The sequence below is a fragment of the Rhopilema esculentum genome, chromosome 12 (genome assembly GCF_057945365.1).
Source record: "Rhopilema esculentum isolate cy_ngs chromosome 12, ASM5794536v1, whole genome shotgun sequence".
NCBI lineage: Eukaryota > Metazoa > Cnidaria > Scyphozoa > Rhizostomeae > Rhizostomatidae > Rhopilema > Rhopilema esculentum.
The window spans coordinates 9922217-9943308 of NC_142826.1; the positions used below are offsets into that span (position 1 = coordinate 9922217).

Below are 21092 nucleotides of genomic sequence, written 5' to 3' on the forward strand. Positions count from 1 at the left end.
GTACCAAAGATCCAGGGATAGATGACTAATTTGAGGCGCCTGTGGATAGCTTATTCAAAGAAGACACAAAGAAGTTGAGCTCTCTGTTTAGAAATACAATTACCTGGTTTTGCTTAGATATCAAAGAAATTAACTGCGTCATAAAATGAAGAAAAATGTACGTACATGGTTACATTACGATGAATTAGAGGGCAAGGAATTCTTTCTATTCAATGGTGATAGGGAAGGGATCAGCTGAGGCATTGGGCGGGCAAAGGAAGTCTCTTGTATTTAAGTTATTGGAAGCTGTATAGCTGATATTTAGTAAATCCCTAATAGAAATAAGCATAATAGAAGTACGAATATACAGTTTCGCATTCCTGTTTATGGTCGTAAGCTGGCACACCGTTTTCAAAGTACATGAGAATGTGAAAGCGAATACATTGATAAAATATGGTTGAGATGTATTCAGCGGATACTCTACCTCTAATAAAAAGAAATTCAGTAAGACGATTCTAAACCCTCAATCGCATTCAAATTTTATGATGGTCTCAGTGTAATCGCATTTCGTTATAACTCTAAATTTGACATCGCCTATGAGGTCCATTTTGCAAGTTATTCCACAGAAACGTTGCAAGAAAAATGTTGATACTTTATTTTCCTTTTTGTTTGTGTACTTCTATTTTCGAAGGTTCCATCTTTGTTGGTCATGAAGTATAGAAAGAATTTCAGTAGAAAATTATGAAGAAATTGGGAATAAATATCTTTGAACGATTGAAATTCTCAGTTCGATGACAGCTCGACTTTTTGAAAAACTCTATGTAGAGCTTAATATTTCTCTCCAACATGAAATGCATGCGAAAAATCTTCCGCGCAAGCATATTCAATTTACTTGCACATTACTTAGTAACGTCTGATCTTCTATCTTATAACGATAGTGTGCTGGATCCCGAGATGCCAAAATAGAAATGAAGAAATACTGCTTGCATCTCTCTAATAAAACTTAATCAACTTCCTTAAATCGTCATTTGAGTTTTATATTTTATGAAAATACCTGGAGATGAATTGAAATAGAACATTTCGAGAAGACGGTCTTAAAATAAAACATGGCGTAATTGATTTCTCTCGTTGTGCAACTGTCTTGTAATGGGAAAGTCTACCCTTTCTGGCATTGATGCATTTTGCTACTTGTATCTAATAGGTTTGTCACAGCAAATAGAGCTGTCAATTTATCTTATCCGCGCAATGAGACAAAGATAACAGAAACTTGTCAATGTATCATAAATGCATAGTGACATTTATCATAATTGCACTAAAAACGTTGTAGAAACTGCCTGTAGGCGTGTTAACTAGGATAAAACGGTGCTTAACTGTAAAAGACACCTCCTAGCTGTGATACAAGAATTTCAGTGTAGTGCAAGAGCACAGAACGGAGTCAGTAATTTTTCCGAATAAAGTGATATATTGGCATGCTAATTTTTCAGAAGAAAGATAAATGTTACCTTTTCATAGCCCTGCCTGGATGTAAACTCCATCGATTGTTTCCATCAAATGTCAAACGATTGGTGGGACACTTTTCGAGGCAAAACGATGAAAAATGAGATTGAGGGATTACTCAAAAGCTGTTTGGATATTTGGCTTACCATTTTCAAAAGATTTGATAATGGCCTGTAAAGATATTGTTCAATTTTGATAAAAAATCCACAAACAGCAAGCTCCAGCAATTATGTGATAATTTATTAAGTGTTTCTATACTATTGCTCGATTGAAAGTTTTTTGGAAAATGTCACTGACAGAGAATCTTTCTAGAAGTTAATGATCCAAGCAGGATTCTTTTGCTAGCATTGCGAGCAGAGAGAGGAGAGAGCCCTCGATGGTTGTCCTATCTCGGAACATTTCGCCAGTCGTCAGTTACATGGCAGCTGTACCGACATTAATCGCCAATTTGAGTAGATAGGCCGGGCAATAGTTTTGCACGCCAACTCGCAAATATTTGTTGGGCGTGATTAAATCAACTACAAATAGATGATCGGTTCCGATCCTGTGCAATGCCAGCCTCGTGTGTGATTCGTAAAAGACCAGTGCATCAATAATACGTTTCCGGTCGGTCCAATAACTTAAGACGTTGCATAGAATTATAAAGACATTTTACAACAAGTATCTTTGACGAAATCCGTTTTCCCGTACCGTCATCGATGGATCATGATCGATTGTAAAAGTGTCACTCGACAGTGGAACAAAAGCCAGATTGATATTACTAATAATTGGAATCAGCTCAGCTTTGAGTTAGCAATAAGTGTGAAATAGCCGCCATTTTTAGTGCCAGACATTTTTTCTTGAACAGTTGCCTCCTTGACAATTGAAGCGATCAATCAAGATTGCCGCTTGTTTTGTCAAACTTGTTCGGGTCGTTATTCATTGAAATCCTTCGAAGAAATCTTATTGTCCTTGCATATGAACATCAACGACCTAATCGTCTCGCGCACAGATATCAGGACAGAGCTACAGAAGCGGACAGGTAAAGCGAATGTGGTCGCTATAACCATTGAACAAAAAAGAAGAAAACATGTATTTGATCAGAGCGTGGTTACTTTTTCTCTGTGTTGGAAGCTTTGTATCTTCCACCCAGTCATATTGGTGGTAAGTCAATTTAATGAAATATAATTTTTTTATTTTCCTATATTCCGATTGCGTCTTCTTAAGTATCGTCCTAAAAATAACAAGATTGGGCCAGTCAGTAATCTCAGTCACAGATCCATGCTGCAGGCCGTAGGCTCATTTTAAGATTTAATTGGCTTTTATTAATGTCATTTAGGAATCAGAAAGCTACTTGAGATCAATTCGCTCCTCTTCGCCTTTGCCGATTTCGATCGACGATTGAGTTTTAATAACAACGAACGTATATTCAAAATAGTGTAATAAAACGTATAGAATTACCGCTTTTCGTTATTTGAAAATAATTGAAAGAGTGTGGGCTCGCTGATTTGATTCTATGGTTTTTATGGATGTAAACATCCGTAATTACAATCTTTGATCACGGGGTGAAGTCATATATACTGTAATTTCAAGAATTTTTTTATACAGATATCTTGAGCAATCTTTTCGTCACAAAGAAATAATGTTTTATTAAAGATTTTGTGAAGTTTTTTGAAGCTTGCAAACAATCAGTTCTACCCCGCAAATATTCTTATATACAACGGTAAAGAGTTCTCCGAAACAGAATATGGATGTCGTTTTAGGCTTTCCATAGCCATCGTCTAATAGTCAGAGTTGTCCTTTGCACAAAGTTGTAACTTACTGGCTTTAGAAAAAGTGAAAGGTGCATTTTCACCCATGATAATCCATCTAAATCTAAAGATTATCCAAAAATGAGATATTGTCGCTATGTTCAAGAAATAGCAAGTGGAGAGAGCAACTTGCCCCTAACTCTCCTTACAAAAACAGCTTAGTATAAAAACTATTTTACAGTTTTTCTTTTGCTAAGTAAGCTTAAGGTTCACTCCTGTTCCACTGTCACTTTCCTGTGATGAAATCACTTGAAGTTTGCGTGCATGACAATTTTCACCAAAAAGCTAATATCAGGAGCATGCATACACTTTTCCCTTCACAAAATTTTTAGTTTGGAAGATGTTTACTATTGATGTCTCTAGATATCAGAACCAAATGATCATATAATTGGCAAAATTAAATGTATGAACCCTAGTTTTAAGCCTGGAATCAAAAGCAAAAGCTATATTATGAGACGACGAAGATACTAACGAAGGGCATTCTTTTCGGCAATTTATAATACACTACGTCCTTTGAGAAGGCTAGACTTAAAACGATAAGCTCATATCGTGGTTTGAAAACCGTCAGATGTGCTCATGTGTTTCGGTGCTTGTATCAGCTTATTTCATATTTCGAAACGGTTCTCTAAGTAGAGCAGTGTTTATTGTGATTAATTAATCGTTAGTAAAGATTGCAATCAACTCTAAGAAACAGCTAGATTATTTGATCTAGCATTGCAAGCGCAAACGTCGCACATATCCATTGCATTTCCTACGCTTTGTCTTGTGTTTGTAAATATATTACATTTGAGTGTTTCAGTCTACTATGCGGAGTAAATCTGTTTCAATAAGCACAGTTTTAAACGGTTTTGTAACCTAAGCGTTGCATTTAATAGGCCTATGCCCATTTTCTGCTTCTTTCTTTATCAAAAAGACGGAACTAGCATTTAGCTTCAAGTGTAATTTCTAGAGTTATAGGAATACTGAAGGCGTTTAGCAGCATGTGCCTGTCAATTCAGCAATGTCTCTCTTTTAAGCGAGAAAAAATTAACTTTGCGACGAAAAAACCTATTTAATCAAAACTTCGGCATATACCATTGCTATGTACCAGGTTTTAAGATATTGAGTATGACGTTAAGCATCTTCTAATGTTTGATCTGTTTGCCTGGAAGAACTGACGAAAACATACATTCTGAAGTACAATACACTTTAGGTATAATCCTTTTCTTACATCGATACTTGCAAGTATAGAATTGCCATACTCCTCCTGTGACCTGTCGCTGTTGTCGCTGAGGCATTTTTTGCCTCAGGGGATGGCATGGTAGGTGAATGAGAGCGTATGAAATCAAATAAATAAAACAGAATAATCAAATCTAAAGGAAGTAGAGGAAATTGTTTTAGGAATGCATTAAAAATGGGAAATAACGATATTTCTCAAAGGTGCCTCTGTTTGCTTTCCAGTGTTTGCTTGGTTTTTTATAATAGATTTACTTTAAGTATCAAAGATTAACTAGCAATGCATTCGATACATTAGTTCTATCCAATCTTCCATTTGATTTGAACACTCAAAAAGGCTACGTGATAGTGTATGGCGATCTTAATTTCTTAGCTTGCATCCTTATCAAAACTCTTTAGATAATGAAATACCCTCATGCATTCGATTATCAAGATATCAAAGTTTCTTACTCCACAGATCAACTCCTTGACATATAACTCGCTTAGATAGGAAAACCGTTTCGATGGCATTTGAAAAGCTTTAACATAGTTCACAAAATTTGACAATGAATGGTAGTTTCCATTTCTGGTATCGTCGTAAACAAAGCTAGTCTTTTGTACTTTGTACCACATAACTTCCGAATATGATTTCCATTCTAAAAATCAAACAGCTAACACTACCTTGTGCAATGTTTTATTTTGGTATTTGATGCTTGTTCTAACATTTCTTTAGCTACAAAATTTTCGTCTTTAGTAATGATATCATTAGAATTGAGTATCCGAAATTGCGCGTTACGTTAAGATAGATAGGCTGTACTTCAAAATGCAGAGCTGATGCAGATAGAAGATGGAAGTTATTCAACATGCAGACATTCTAAAAGCCTTCAATTGCTGAATGTTTCGTGTAATGATATTTTAAAAGTGACATTCTCTGCTAAAAAGACGTCGGTTCCTATGAGCATGATTGCCAGGATCTAAATTCAAAAACTAGCATTTAACTATTATTTCAGTTTGTTACCCGCAATACATCTTTCATTTTGAATTAGCTACTACAAAAAATCGAGCATGACAGTAACTGCATTTTTTCAATGATATCTAGACAGAGAGTAGATAAAGGTTCCTTTTAGATCTTTATGGCACTGCCTCATAACAGCAAATGGCAACGCCTTATGGCAAGCATTCTTATGATGAAGTCCCTCGATTTTTATGGCAAAAATTGCAACGCTGCAAGCAGTTCACGTATTTTTTTTATATACCATCGCAAATTAGGAAGATTTAAACGGAAAGATCATCAAATACACTTTTCAAAAAAATCCGTAAAGGTGTGCTTTTATGCATGACATTTAACAAAAGCTCATCAATTGAGAAACAGATGTTTTATATCATGGTAACTGTAAGTTGCTACTTCAATTTTTGCTTCTAATATCATCATTGAATAACTATTCTTAAAGGAACAGTTGCAGTACGTCTCCTTGGAATTTTAAATTTTTTACGCGAAGCATATAAAATGGGTTACTTTCTAGTGGTTCATAGTAGCCCTTATTCATCATTTCATAGAATATTATTTTTCTTTTTGATGAGAAATCTCACAATAGAAGACAAGCAATTCACAAAAATGTGTTCAGATAAGTGAAATGTGAGTTTGATAGTTCTTCCTCGTGGAATTCATCAGGCACTTGATGATAGCTGAAGCAGAAAGCTTGAAGACACAAATGTAAGGGCTTTACTCCTGTTACGTGGCATTAGCTACCTCTAAAAACTGGCTTAATCTTTTAGGTAGATTACGTATCGTCAATTGCAACAATGTATCTTGAATTGTGTAAACAATCCATGCAATTTAAAGAGATTATTTCCACTCCATAGATGCGATTTGGTCCTATTTAGTTTGCAAAATCTGAGGAAAGAAGAAATTTAGTGAATTAAGTAGTAACGAGAAGTTGGTTCTGTAGCAAGGTATTTGGCAGTTTGTTCACAACTCAAGTTAGAAAATAGCGCGAAAAATTCATAACTAAGTAAGTAAGTAAGTAATTTGGCAATAACTAACATGGTTTTTATTAAGTTAGCTGTGTAATCGAATACTATCACAGATTTATGACCTCCCTGAAAGCTGACTCGGGAGTTAATTGGTTAACAAAGCAGTAAAAAAGATCTAAAATATATTTAACTAATTAACTAATTCGCATATGATGACTGGGAGGAAACATAGGGTAGCGTATACAGCTATGTCTATACTGAATAACGCTAAAAACAACTGGCTCGTTTAGTTCATAGATATTACAAGTAAATAAACATTACGCTTTCCTAATGGAATAAATAACAAGAAGTGCTGAAAAACCTAGATAAATAATAAAGAGTAAGGAATATATTCGACTGGTGTCTATCTTCAAGCACTGAAGGTAACGAAATCGATGAATGTCACAGCATTTGCTATTAATATCTTTTAGAACCTAGCGTTAAACGGTAATGATCTTGTAAGATGAACTAGAGATGCAATTTGGGAGGAAAAACTAGTCAAAATTGTCCTGATCAAGTACATAAAAAGGCTCCAAAAATTCTAGCAAAGCGTGTTCGCAGAACAAACATCAAGCAGCGTGTCTCGGTTCCCTGCTTTTCAAAAGCTTCAAAAAGCCACAATGTGGCCTGTCGTCTTTATTATGCTTGTAAATGAGGCATTGCCTAAAGATTATACGTCACTTACTATTCATTTTATTGCGTATCAAAACGACACCATCAGTCTGCTCGGCTCTTGCTTCCCTTTCATGAATCAAAACAACAAAACAAACAGGACTGTTGGCATTCAAAACTAATCTAAGTTCCTTTGTTTACATTTTCTTCACACCTCGTCTTTGAGATACATATGATAAATCATACCTTTATGCGGAGGAGTGAGCAAATGAGTCTAAAACTGTCTATCTAGGCCATTTCTAGTTTAATTTTTACAGGAATTTTAACTTAATTTCTCTCACGTCAATAATCTATCTTGACAAACTACTTAACAAAAATTATAAGTTTTGTTTTTGAAGTTATTATTTCGGATTGGAAAATTCAAGTTTCAATAACAAGATAGCATTTTTGTTCTGTAAAAAAATCTAGAGACTATATCATGCAGTTTGTCTAAATATGACGGATCCAATATGCATCGATGTATTTCTGAAGAAAAATGCCCTCCTCCACTGTCAATAACAAGACTTAAAAATATATCATATATATAAATATATAATATTAAATGTCTGCAGATTGTGTAGTGGAAAAAATATTCTTTCAGATTGCGGTTGATTTTAGACGTAAGACGTAGCTCTACCCAAGAGTTAATTGTTTCTGGTAACTGGATTTGAGCTTATCAGGATAGATTTCATTGAATTTTTCTTCAAGATATCTTTACAAATCGTGGATCACTGGTTCGTGAGAAAAATGGTACACTTGCGAGCCAAAATAGTTTTCTATTGTGTTCTTTCAATCTGTCACATTAAAAAATTTGTCATTGCAAATATCTTTTTTAATATAAGACTTAAGTATGATAATTTTTTTGGTAATTGGACAAACATCTTTTTTCTTGTCGAAGAAGTAGCTTTTGGACCCAATATCAACTGGAAAAGGGCTCAACGTCGTATATCAACAGCTGCTAGCGATAGTATTGAGATGAATAAACGCCATATAATATCAGCTAATATAATTATAAAATGTAGTCATAATTACATATGATTGAAAAACGTTCACTTCTCGGATTGATCAAGGAGTTCGTAGGAATATACAGCGTTAAAGAAAAAACCTTTGGCAGCATCCTGTTAGGTGGTTAGCAAACCCCAGTGGCAGTATTATTTCTTAGATAACAACCCCTGAAATTATTTCTAACGACAAATATTATTTGGCAGTTATCACAACAGTATGAAAGATAAGCAACAGTTGTCGATTGCGTTTGGAAACTAGACAGACAAGGAACTAAACGTTATCAGCAAAATACTATAGATTGTTTTGTAATGCATTTCAGAGGGCAATCCAGGAGATGAGGTGTATTTATTTGAAAACATACACAGCGCTATTGCTTGAAAATACTCGGCGCGCACGTCGAAATATTATCCTTCAATTTTATGAACAAATTATCTTTGAATTGAGTTTCTTTTGGATGTTTTGGTAACATGCTTGTAGTTACATTAGTGTAAAATTTTCAAGTACGCTTGTGAGGCACTTTGCTTACTCACATTGAGGATTCAACATTGCGAGAGAATGTGTAGTTTTTAAAACTAATGTATTTTGATTGTATCATTTTTATAACAAACCATTTGAGTTTACCAACATGTCGCTATAACTGAGCAACTTTCTTAAAACTAAGATTACGATCACGGAAGATTCCTTCCTGGGAATGGAAAACTTTAGGACTGTTAGAGCCTACTATGTGTGATGTTTATCCACGCAGTGTTCTAATACTATGAAAAGAGGAAGGAAAAGCTATAATGAAGCAATACCAATACCCATTCTAAAAGGGTCTTCAAGGTTGCAGGACTGTGAAACATCATGATTATAAAAACAGACCTGTTATTCAGCAACTTTTATCGTGATTTCTCAGTTCATGAATACATAACATTGAAGCAAAAATGACTTTTATCTATAGGCTAAGCATTACAATTATTTTAAACAGAAAATCGATTATTTCCAAGCTCCCTGATCCATTACAGAATCTCTGGCTGGCCAGTATTTGTAGATCCCATGCAGCTGTATAGATTGCAATTGAAATTATAGGTTGATTGTAATTGACTCGTAATCAGTATATTGAACGCTCGATAACTCGAAATTTCAAAAGCCAGAAACATTCTTCCATTTTTTTTAAAGTTTTAATCATAAAATGTTTAGAGAAAGTCACGAAAGAAAAAAAGACAAATTAACAAGAAGACAAATTAATGGAATCACAACCAAAAAACTACGGCAGTGATTCGAAATTTATCAGAGAATCAGCAACTAAGTTGGCATCAACCTTGTGCTAGCAACAATTAGCATAACCAAACGCGAAACTACACGATTTTATTTGTATAAGACAGTTTAGCTTTGACCACTTAAAAAATAAGTTACAACAAATTGTTTTGACAAGAACCTAAATGAAATCAGGAAAAATGAACAAAAATAAGCTTGCATGCAATGTACGAAGAAACATGAAAGGGTCCCAAAATAAAATTTGCTTTCAGTATCAGAATAAGGCTGTATCTTCTCTTTGGAAACAATATCGTAACAAATAAAGTGCCTAAGCCCTTGTTTTGGAATATTTTTGCTAAGTCGTCTATACCAAAGTCGGCAACATTTAAGGGTTTTTAAACCTTGAATGGCAACTAGGAATTTAAAACCCCAGTTTCCAAATCTTTTTAAAAGCCCGAAATTAAGGGAGAAATGCATAGGTGGGATACAGCATTCTATATCGGTGTGTTTAGAAGCATTCTCGTGCTCTTTTATTTGCTGAAAAATTTTCAGAATTCAATGTCGTGACTCGGTTTATTGTAAGTAAATTATGAAGTTTGTAAACTGTAATTGCAACGATATAATCGTGAAACATGAAATACAGAGTTTGGATAGATTTTTTAAGCGAATAGTGGCGATCAACATTCTTGTTTACGGACAGCTTTCCGGATTCAAACAAATCCAATTTCAAGTCCCTGAACAGAAATGAACTTTCACTGATCTTTTCCTGGGAAAGAACTTCGTCAGGACCCAAGCACGCCGAATCATGCAACGCAATTGTAGCAATTATCAGCAAAGAAAACCGCCAAAAATTTTTCATTGATAGCATGTTTCATTTCTATCTTTCCTCAAGGTAATTCATTGGTAGAAAATCTTAAGTGGCAATTCAAACAGCAAGCAAGAAAATTGCATGCCATACCCAATATCTAAGTACATTATCGTGACTAGCTTTGTTTGATAGTAACATGGAACCCGGTAATTGAGCTATGTGTACCAATCCCTTCACAATATGTTGGACAACAGTAACTCAGTTTTAACTTTAAAATGCACAGAGTATTCAGCCAGATGCATTTATAATATTAAAAAGCAAAACTTTCTAACATGGATTTACCAACTTTGCCATATATAAACTGTTGCTGTTAAAAGTACAGGCAACTCCCCTTTTAGGCACTCGGTCTCAAGTCAAAGTACTGTTTACAGCTACATCCAATTTGGACGCAGATAAGCAAACTCTAAATTAAAGTTTATAATTTGAGAAGCCCCGGCTCATGGTCACTTGAATATTTGTACTTAGCTATGCAACAGAAGTCATACCTATTTCATACAATTCCGAATGCTAATACAGAACTTTCATATTGTCAATTAGGCACCAATTCTAGCCTGAAAATGCACTTCTTCAAATTTAAAAGAAAGTCTGATTTTGATCTGCTTTGCAGCATTTTCACAAATTGCTTTCCGTTTTAAATATTAAAAAAAGGCAAGATCAATAACTCTACACGCTAAATATCTTGTGTTTTCTTATTCCTCTTTAATTGGAGCATAGAGAATATTTTATAAAACCTAATTCAAATCTCTTTTTACTTATCTCGCTCTGTAATAAGTTAGATGTAAACAATTTTTTGCTTTAAATATATTTTTGTTTATTGTTTCCGTTGAATTATCCGATTTGCTGCATAAGAGAAACTTTTTAAGCATGACCCAAGTGAGTGGTTGTGGACAGGGAATTTCAGTAGGCTTTTCTTTTATAGCTGTCGTGTGATGGGTATGAAGGACGTATTTCATTTGAGACTTACGCAACATAAACAAGCGTTGAGAATAATAAGCTGAGTCGAAACATGAACCAGTGCGTTACCTTAGAAGCAGCAATACATAAACCATGTGACCTCACCATCCAATTAGCTTTCATTGTAACGCTTAGGTTCGTGCCTTCTCGCGTCAGTCTCATCGATATGTGATTTGATTGGTTAGACAATATCTAGAATAAAGATCAACGCGATTGATTTAGTTTGGTTTACCATACGGGAAACTACTGGAACGCATAACTGAATCACGGAAAATCATGTGTGTATTTATGTTTCAAAACTTATGTATACGATAGAAGACTACCATCCGGTTTGGCATACATCTTTTTAAGGCTATAACGATTTGAATGTGTTCTGCTGTGTTTAGACGTGCGTTGGGAAAGCCAGACACTTTTGTCATTGTTTTTGCTTCCGTGAAAGTAACGCGAAAAGAGAAGGCCACAGCGTATATAGTTTTTACGTATAAAAAATTATTATGTTTTGCATCGCGGGTAATACACAAAATAATCCACGTGTCGTCAGAACATAACAGAGCATTCTGGAAAGCCTATATTCCAAACATGGCTCCCTCCAACTGTCACGTTTACGAATTATCTAATGGATGCATTTTCATAAGTCATAACGTTATAGAAATTAATATTTTAGAAATCAGAAGTGCGTCCTATTGAAAAGTTTTTCAAATGACTTTGCATCACCATCGAAACCGAGACGAAAGCCAAAACGAGGCAAGGTAAACGACAAACATTTCATAAACAACAACAGAACACATTAGCAATTATCGCCAACTGAGATGAGCATCAACCTGTTGCCACATTCAAAGAAATCAGCTAGTCATCATGAGTCTTTCGACGCACTAAATACCATTTTGAAGGCCTTTAGACGAATAGGTATAATTCAGAAAAATAATTTGAGCTTTTGAACAGCGGCATATAATGAGAAATCAGAACATATTATGTATCTAATGAAGGTAACTTTAGATAATAGGGAAACTCTTAGAAGGCCTAATTTAACCTGAACAGGTATAAGACGTCTTATGCAGAGGCAATCGTAACAGGCAGGCCTAAACTCGTTTTAAAAAGCATTTCGAAAAGTTTCAATTAGCCTATGTGACATTCGAGTACACTAAACTATGGATAAAGGAAATATATAGCAAAATAATAGGATTGCGCTAGCTGAAACAATTCTCACGAAATTAGAGCAAATCAAAGTAAATAAGAATCCAATGACTACAGTTAGGATAATCTGTTCTGAGAAGGGCATGAAACATTTGAGCTTAACTGTCGGCCATTTTGAAGTCGTCTTAGTCTCTTTGATTTCACCGTAAGACGTTGGGGAGCGTTTTCGATTGACTAATCTCGACCTGATCCAAACTCATCGTAAAACCGATGACCTAACTTGCTGCTTTGCCATCTAACATATTCGTACCTTGAACAGACAGCCTGGTTAGGCCTAGCAGCTCTTGTAAGGTCAGCGGTACCTCTTTGAAAATTAAGGGCTGGGACGTACTTCTGTTTTTAGAAGAAACAATTAGAATTATGAATCCAATAAGTGGTTTTATTCTAGAAAGGGAGACTTCATAACATGAAATTTTGCATGCAGCCCATGATAGCTAGAAACATTGTTTATATGGAAGGATTATATTCTCTCTTATTATAAAAAAACAATTCTCAAATCATGCAGAATGGCTTTGCAATGAAAATTCATAGATTAGGCAAGAAATTTAGAATTTCGACAATTATCTAATGCGGGTTTTTTTATTTTTCCATTCATTTGAACATAGCATAGCGACATAAGAGCTAAATAAATCAGAAAAAAGGCTTATCATTTACTCAGTGTCGTTAATCACACTACAAGAAGATTTGTTGGTATTCTCCTCTAAAAGTAGTTACATAAATCTTTACTCCCAAAAATGTAACTCTTTTATTAGATAGACAACCATGTTATATTTCTGACAAGATCAGAATTTTTCCAACTAAATAGCAGTTTAGATTTGCAATGGTTTTTCACTCTGACTCCCCTCTATCTACGCTAGTGGCAGAAGGATTTGGCATTTATTGCCTAACTTGTCTGATTATATAATCACTTAACTCTGTCTAAGCTTATATCTATTCCTTCAGCTAAACGACTCAGGCCCTAGTTTTTTTCTATAAAAATAAATAATATAGAGCGTAATCGACTGATATAGCAAGGCAATAGTTCATCGCTTTACTTATTTGCATATTGTTTACCGAGGCGTTTATATAAAACGACCCATGTCAAAAATGTAGTTGCTTAGGCCTTTATTAGTGCAAAGTTTTGTCGTAATACTTAAACACTTGAAGCATGTCAAAATCAATCTTTTTCTTTTTGCTAAATTGGCAACATTGTTCTTATTGTCAAAATTTGCACACAATTGCTGAAGACAATCTGAGGTCTCGCTTACGGATCAAGTTTTTTTATAGATAGAGATTAGAGGGCAGTTGTTGAAATGACTTAGGATTTCACAAACAAAGCATAAAGTTTCAAATAAACAGCAATCCGACCTCAAAAATTCATCCAATTTGATTTAAAGGTTTGACCTTCCAGCTTTTTACACATATTTTTGGGTCTGATCGTCATCGTTAATAATTGGCCAAAAAATGTAAAAAATATTAATCATCCATACAATTGCAATGTGTTAAATAAACTGGTGTTAAGAAATTGCTTTTTGAATTGCAGGACTCTTGGTACATTGTATGGCAACGTAAATATAAACCAGATCAAGCTGGCAAATCACATCCAAGCCTTGTCAGTCAGTCAACAGAGGCTCCTTAGAAGGGACCCTTCACTGATGCCATCAATAGCCCGTGGAGCAAAAATTGCAATAATGCAGTGTCAGAAACAGTTTAGAAATCGGAGATGGAACTGCTCGTCCCATCACTCGGAGTCAGTTTTTGGCAAAATCGTTAGAATGGGTGAGTAAATCAGTATAGAGCTAAATTGTTTGAAAAAACAAGCAATTAATTGCACTTTTAAGAGCAGCCCTGATGTTTGAGGAGGGGGGGGGGGGGGGTGGGGAGGGGTGGTGGCTAGGCAGTATATTCTTTGTCTGGGAGACTGATGTCAGTCAATTTATGATGAATAGTGATCATGTATCCCATCTCTTTAGTTTTTGCATAAAATAGTACAATTAAATCCTACTTTTAAGTCGACAATGATATTATGATAAAATAGTTTTGCTTAGGAAATCATTTTACTTAACTGTCCACAATCTAACCAAAATGGGTACAGAACAAAGTTATTAAAAAAGGTACGACAGCTAGGAAGTTTTAAGAATAATCACAATTAATTGAGATTAAGGATAGCGTCACCTACTGTTTAAAAGCCAAATGACCTTAGTTTTACAATGAACAATAATTTATAATAAACTTTTACAGACGTAGATATTGTATAAATCATTATCAAAATTCTTTTATGCGCAGAAGCAGTGTCAGATAAACATGAAATTTGTTTAAAGCATTTAAATTAAAATCATCTGAAGTCACTTGTAACTGAAATCCAGAGCGTCCTTGCGAATTCATATGTAAATGTCACTTCACCAATATTATAACTAGGTTTATTTTCGAAAAATTACACAAAGACGGAACAGATATTTTTTGTAGCAGATATTGTTCTAATAGCAATATAATTCTCAAAAACCTATTTATAGCTCAATTTATTCTTTCGTAACTGTAAGCTTTGCAGTTTTATGTTATCTGCTCTATTTTTTGTGTTTCTTTCAAAATGGAAAATATACAAAATTATCAGCTCTTTTAAGAGTTATTTTCACCACTTCAAGCAACCCAACTTTTTACAAGTTACACAAGCATGCATTAGCTGTTTTATTAGACTTGATAGCCAAATTATGCTGACGATCTTTTTTCCTAAACTACCAGTATTCCTCATGCTTGGATAACATTTTACTTCGATTGAATGATTTCCTCATAATGTATGGCCAATTAGTTTTGATTTGCTGCTAGTGTTTATTGACAATGAAATCGATCTTTCAAACGAGATTTTATTTAACAACAACAAAATAAAATACGAGCAAATTAAACACACATTTTGCTGTAAGAAAAATTTCAAAAGAATAGTAGGGCTTGAAAATGGGAAAATTTAATAATCAATTACGAATAAAAGCCAAGTTTGAATTTCATCAAAAATGTGACTTTTTATGTATACGATTTTTGAGCAAAAAACAAGCGTGACTTTAAAGCAAAGAGTTTGAGAAAAATTCATCATAATTTTTATTGTTTTGCAATGTTTCAATTTCTAAATTGATTTTGTCCTGAAGAATGACAATAGAAAATTTTTGTACTTCGTTCTTAAGCAAAATTAAAGAATGATTATATGTCCATAAGAATATTGAGCCTCTACATAAATGAATTAAGGTATTATTATAGAAAATGATTATAGGTGTACAAATTAAAAAATATTATACATACATATATGTTATATAATTTGCATAGCGTCACACATTAATTGCAAAGGTGAAGCTGCCAATTCAGGCATTAAATTTTGATTAAAAAGATTGAAGCTAAGCTTGTTGTCTCTGTTTACAGCATGTAGAGAAACAGCGTTTGCCTACGCAATTACGGCAGCTGGAGTCTCCTACGCATTAACACGTGCCTGCTCAGATGGCTCCTTGAAAGGCTGCCAATGCGTTTCATCAAACAGACACAAATTAACCAGTGAAGGATGGGAGTATGAAGGTTGTCATGACAATGTCAAGTTTGGATATCGAATTGGCAAGAGGTTTGTTGACAGTCGCGAACGAGGCAGAGATTTCCGCGCCACTGTGAACCTACACAATAACGAGGCTGGAAGAATGGTAAGTGTCAAAGTATTTTGTTTTGCTAAGAGATAAATCGTCATCCTTTTTATCACCAAGATTACCATTCACTTGTTAAAGAAGCATTTAACGTGATTGTGACTTTCAAAAGAAATTTGTATACAGAGCAAAAGAAGAACCCCAGTTAATAAGGATTTCTAATATAAAGAAAGATCTTTCATGTCGAAAGGGCTAAATGTGTTTTATGAGGTGCGAAAAAAGGGCACTTGGTATAAAGTATTACTATTCAAGTCACCATTTTGTGCTGTTTCAAGATTTAAAATACACTCTTCAGAAAATGAAACATCAGAAATGTGACAAAAGTCCTGAGCTAGGAAACGTTTATTCGCAGTAGCGGATTCAAATTATTTCACCTGTTTTCGTTTATTTCTACGTCTTATGTCCCACGTATCTAAGATATCTACCAAGTGTACTCAATTTCTCTGGAGAAAAATTAGCCTGCAAACTATAAAAAATAGCAAGATTGACAAAATTATTGTTGAAATTCTAAAAGGTTGCTTATGCAAAAGAGGATTAAAGATCAAAATTGATTTTTATTATGATTGAACAAGCGTTTTAAGATTGAACTCTTCTAAGCAGATGTAGAAAACTGGCGAATGATTTTCTTTTCCTACTAAACCAATGCTTTAGCTATTCAGGGAAGATTGCGTTATGTACTGAGAAATCAGCATTAGGATCAGTAAGCTCCAACCAAAACAGACTTAAAGCAGATGACTTAGCTCCGATTGATATTTAATTAATATATAGTAAAATATAGCTGTGTTCTTCAGGAACGATTACAGTAAGTTTAACTTGGTTTTCTAGCAATTACAACACTCGACATCGATGATAAACCATCATCTTTTCGTATACTTTTGTAATATCTGAAAATCGTTAAAATCCGTGGGAACATCAAAAGCCTTAATAATCTCGTTTATGAAACACCAAATTTTGTGAAACTCCTTCCCTGATATATTAGTACAGAAACCAATCGATCCAAGTCTCTCAATAAGCCATTTTGCAACCTTTTTGTCAAGAAAGATTTAGGAGATTGAATCTAGTTTGATAATTCGATTAGTTCTCTCATACGGATATATCTAAAAAGATTTAATATTCTGATTTCTCAACAGGCCGTGAGCAGCTTAACTGAGGTTTCTTGTCGATGTAATGGTGTTTCAGGTTCATGTCAAGTGAAAGTATGCAGTAGAAAGCTATCTTCTTTTGATCAAGTAGGTGCTTTACTTAAGGAGAAGTACGACACGGCACCTAGGGTTCAGGTGGCCCAAGTCAAGGCAAGAAGAAGAATTCGGGATCACAAAATCAAACCAGTGAAGCAGTTCATCAAAGATATTACCTCTGGTGATCTCGTTTATTATGAAGACTCTCCAGACTTTTGCCATTATGATTTGTCGACTAGTTCACTTGGAACGCGCGGAAGACAATGCAACAACGCATCATTAGGAATAGACGGGTGTGATCTGCTTTGCTGTAGCCGTGGTTGGAAGGTTATCAAAGTTAGCCGTCAGAAAAATTGTGATTGTCGCTTCACCTGGTGTTGTGATGTCCAGTGCCGGTCGTGCAAACACTCAAATCATATCAGTATTTGTAACTAATTACAACCGTAAGAGCTGTTAGAGAATTTTAATCAAGGAAATTTATTATAAATATGATAAGGTTGTTGGGATGAAGCGAGCCAATGAAGGGCAAAGTATCGTTAGGAAAGGAGTCGAAAGACTCAGGTGTAAAGTAAACAAAAAGTTGTTACCTAGGCAAAGGCAAGAAAAATTTTTGCTTCAGATTTCTTGCTGAAATTGAAGAAAAATAATTAGGAAGAGCGACGTAAGATATTAGATTTGGGCAACTTTTAAGCTGGAATTTAACAAAGTCACAAGAAAGCTGGAATGCAGCAAAATCAGGATAGAAAGACAGTCACATCTCATAAGGCCACCGAAAAATTGCTCATTCTACTTGTGATTTGAACATTGAGAATAATAGATCTTGTAAGGTGAGAGAAAATTTCAATTTCTAAACGAAGTAAGTAAAGTCTAATCAGGTTTTGTAGAAAGGATGGCATGAGGTTCATTGTTTCATGTTAAGGGCAGCAAGACGTCAAATTTTCAAAAAGGCTGAAGTTGTAACTTGTTCATATTCTCAATGAAGCAAAAAATGAATTTTGTGTTATTACACTGATCTTTATTGTGTGCTGTGGCGTGAGGTCATTATAAAATGACAAGAAAGATAGCTTATAGCATGCAGGTACGAAACGATTAGACTTTTATTCATACAATTTTCTATTTTGCTGGTCTATCTATACTTAAAACTTTAGAACTAGCAAAAACTACTACAAGCTAGCCAGAACTACCTAAAATGTTACAAGGTAGAGTTGTAAAAGGAATCAAAGTGATTACTATACAATTGTGAAGGACTCTCTTCGACTATGCTACCAATACTACTTGCTCTGTGCATCATTAATATTTTTCATTTATGGTACTTATCAAACCACTTATAATCACATTGTAACCTTTTGATATAAAGTAGTTTAAAGCTATTCAATTAAACAAGCCATTGACTAGGGCGTACCACTCCCGATTTGCATCCAGTCATCAAACGCACATACTCCTAAAGCACTTCTTATTTGGGTATTGAAAAATATTTATTGTACATAATTTACTTTCAGTAATTTATATTTTTATTATCCTGGCTTATAGCTAGATGTACTTTTTGCAAGCATCTTACTAATTATTAAGTAAACAAGCATGTCTGTTGTCCATTGTAGCAGTATGGTTAAGTCTAGCTGCTTCGTTGTAATATACCTCGTGTGGATATGCTAGTAACGTTTGTCGTTCTCTTTATTTGTCTCTCTCGAATCCTTACAGCATTAAAATCTATTCATCCCAGCAGTAGAAAGCCTTTCAAATGTCTTCGTTAAACTAATTTTTCTCAGCAAACATTTAGCAAACACAATTTAAAAATTATAATAAGCAGATTCACGGCAATGCAAAAAAGCTAAAGAAATATCAAGGCAATAAACATATCGTGGAATAAACATTTTTCTAGAAGCTCGGTGTTTAACTTGCTTTTGGATCAAGGCAAAGTAACCATTCAATCCAAATTCTAGAAAGAAACATGTAGAGTTCTTAAGTTTGACGTCACAAAAAACTGCTTTCAGAATTTTTGAGTTTCAACCACAAAACATAAAAGAACACTATGCGTGTTATAATATGCGAAATGCGAAATCAGTTAAATTTGTCTAAAATCGGGATGTTCAATAAAAGATTTGAAATTTGCTAATAAATTACTCTTAATTTGCCCCTAATCATAAATTAATGAACAGAGACCAAGTAACAGAGGCTTGATAGGGCCAGTGCAATTGAGGCCACATCTCTGCCAATTCGTTACACATTTGACTTACTTTGCACAAGAGGTATACCATGGCCAAAAAAATATTTTTTGCATATTTGATCTAAATTATCCTAAAGTCTCCTGTTTTAAAAAAGGTACATTAATAATCAGATTGACTAAAAATAAAAAATAATTTAAATGATATATCCATAAACGAGTTTGATACCCGCCTACCATTCCTTAAGAAGGAGATCAGAACGAAGATTTTCTTTCATTGAAAATAGGAGACTGAAGAATTGATGACGTCAAGGCTATCAACAATGCAACGGATTTCTCGTTGCTTCCTTAAGCAGCAGCAATGTGATTATTCCTAATTAATTAGTGTTAGTGACCACAAGCCATGATGTTCTAAAACAGTTGGAATAGTGGGTTCAAATGACAAATCTCTCCTTCCATGTCCCTTTTTGTTTCAACAACGCAAAAAACCACGATAGATGTCCTTTTCCAAAAGAAGGAACAAGATTGTATTCTTTCTTTTCCTCATATTGATTAGAGATGCGTTGGTAATGTTCCACAAATAGAACATGGCTGGTTATTATTAGGAAGGCGAGGGAGACTGAGATGGGATGTAATCAATTAGTGGTAGAAAGCTTAGCCCACCCTCGTGGGGATGGATACCCCTTCGAAGCAGCACTTATGAACGCAGGCGCAAGACAGCCGAGTTTAAGAGTTAAAAGAAACTTAGCAGCAACATTAAATGGAATCAGACATGAAAAATTTCAACCGTCAAAATGGAGCCTGACACTTAATTGTGTTCAATAAAGATAACTTTTTATTCTTATCTTTGCTGAAGTGTTAATTGCTAAAATGGCTATCTCTGTTATCTTTGAATCTTTACACCAAGAAAACATCTCTAATCTAGCACTTAATCTCAAGACCGGCAATTTGACTGCATCTTTTAAACCTAGTTTTTCGCTTTATCTGAGGTGGTAGAGCTTTGCACCACCAAATTTTATCAGCCTTGCGTTCTTCCATAGCTAAAAACTCTCAACCCTAAAAGAGGGGACAAGATTCTAATAAGAGAGTGCATGTTTCTCTACTCTTGCATCATTGAAAGTGATATTGATATTCTAAATGAGACTTGTAGAGTTCTCAAGTTTGACGTCACAAAAAACTGCTTTCAGAATTTTTGAATTTTAACCACAAAACATAAAAGAACACCATGAAAAACTTCAAAATATGCAAAATCCGTTAAATATGTCTAAAATCGGGATGGTCAATAAAAGATTTGAAATTTGCTAATAAATCACTCTTAATTTGCCCCTAATCATAAAGTTATGAACAGAGACCAAATAATAGAGGTTTGATAGGGCCAGTGCACTTGAGGCCACATCTCTGCCAATTCGTAACACCTTTGACTTATTTTGCACAAGAGGTATACCATGATCCTCTTTCAGGTTGTGACATCAAAATTAAAATATCTAGAACTATATTTTTTGTGACGTCATCCCTTAAGAACTGTTTTTTAAAATGGATAGACCGGATAGTTCATCAATTTTCACTTTTTTAGAAACTTTTTGCAACATAGTATAAAATCAGTTATGAAAATTTGGCTAGACTTAATTTCTCCTGTGATGATGCAATAAGGTCTCATGTCTTAAGACATTTCTTCCAATAAATCTTAAGACTGCTAGAGTAACTGAAAATACTGAATAA

General features: G+C 34.5%; 1 protein-coding gene and 1 long non-coding RNA gene across 2 annotated transcripts in view; one reads left to right on the forward strand and one right to left on the reverse strand.

The window, feature by feature from the left end:
* Positions 1-21092, reverse strand: part of LOC135681606 (uncharacterized) — a 50625-nt gene that overhangs the window by 12987 nt on the left and 16546 nt on the right. Inside the window, exon 2 of the long non-coding RNA XR_010515625.2 lies at positions 11257-11379. This is a non-coding gene — a long non-coding RNA (uncharacterized LOC135681606). The remainder of the gene's footprint in view (positions 1-11256; positions 11380-21092) is intronic.
* Positions 2479-18872, forward strand: LOC135681603 (protein Wnt-4). Its single transcript, XM_065196152.2, has 4 exons — positions 2479-2619; positions 13904-14139; positions 15766-16034; positions 17165-18872. Exons 1-4 carry the CDS (start codon positions 2546-2548, stop codon positions 17645-17647), a joined length of 1062 nt encoding a protein of 353 aa, XP_065052224.1. The 5' UTR covers positions 2479-2545; the 3' UTR covers positions 17648-18872.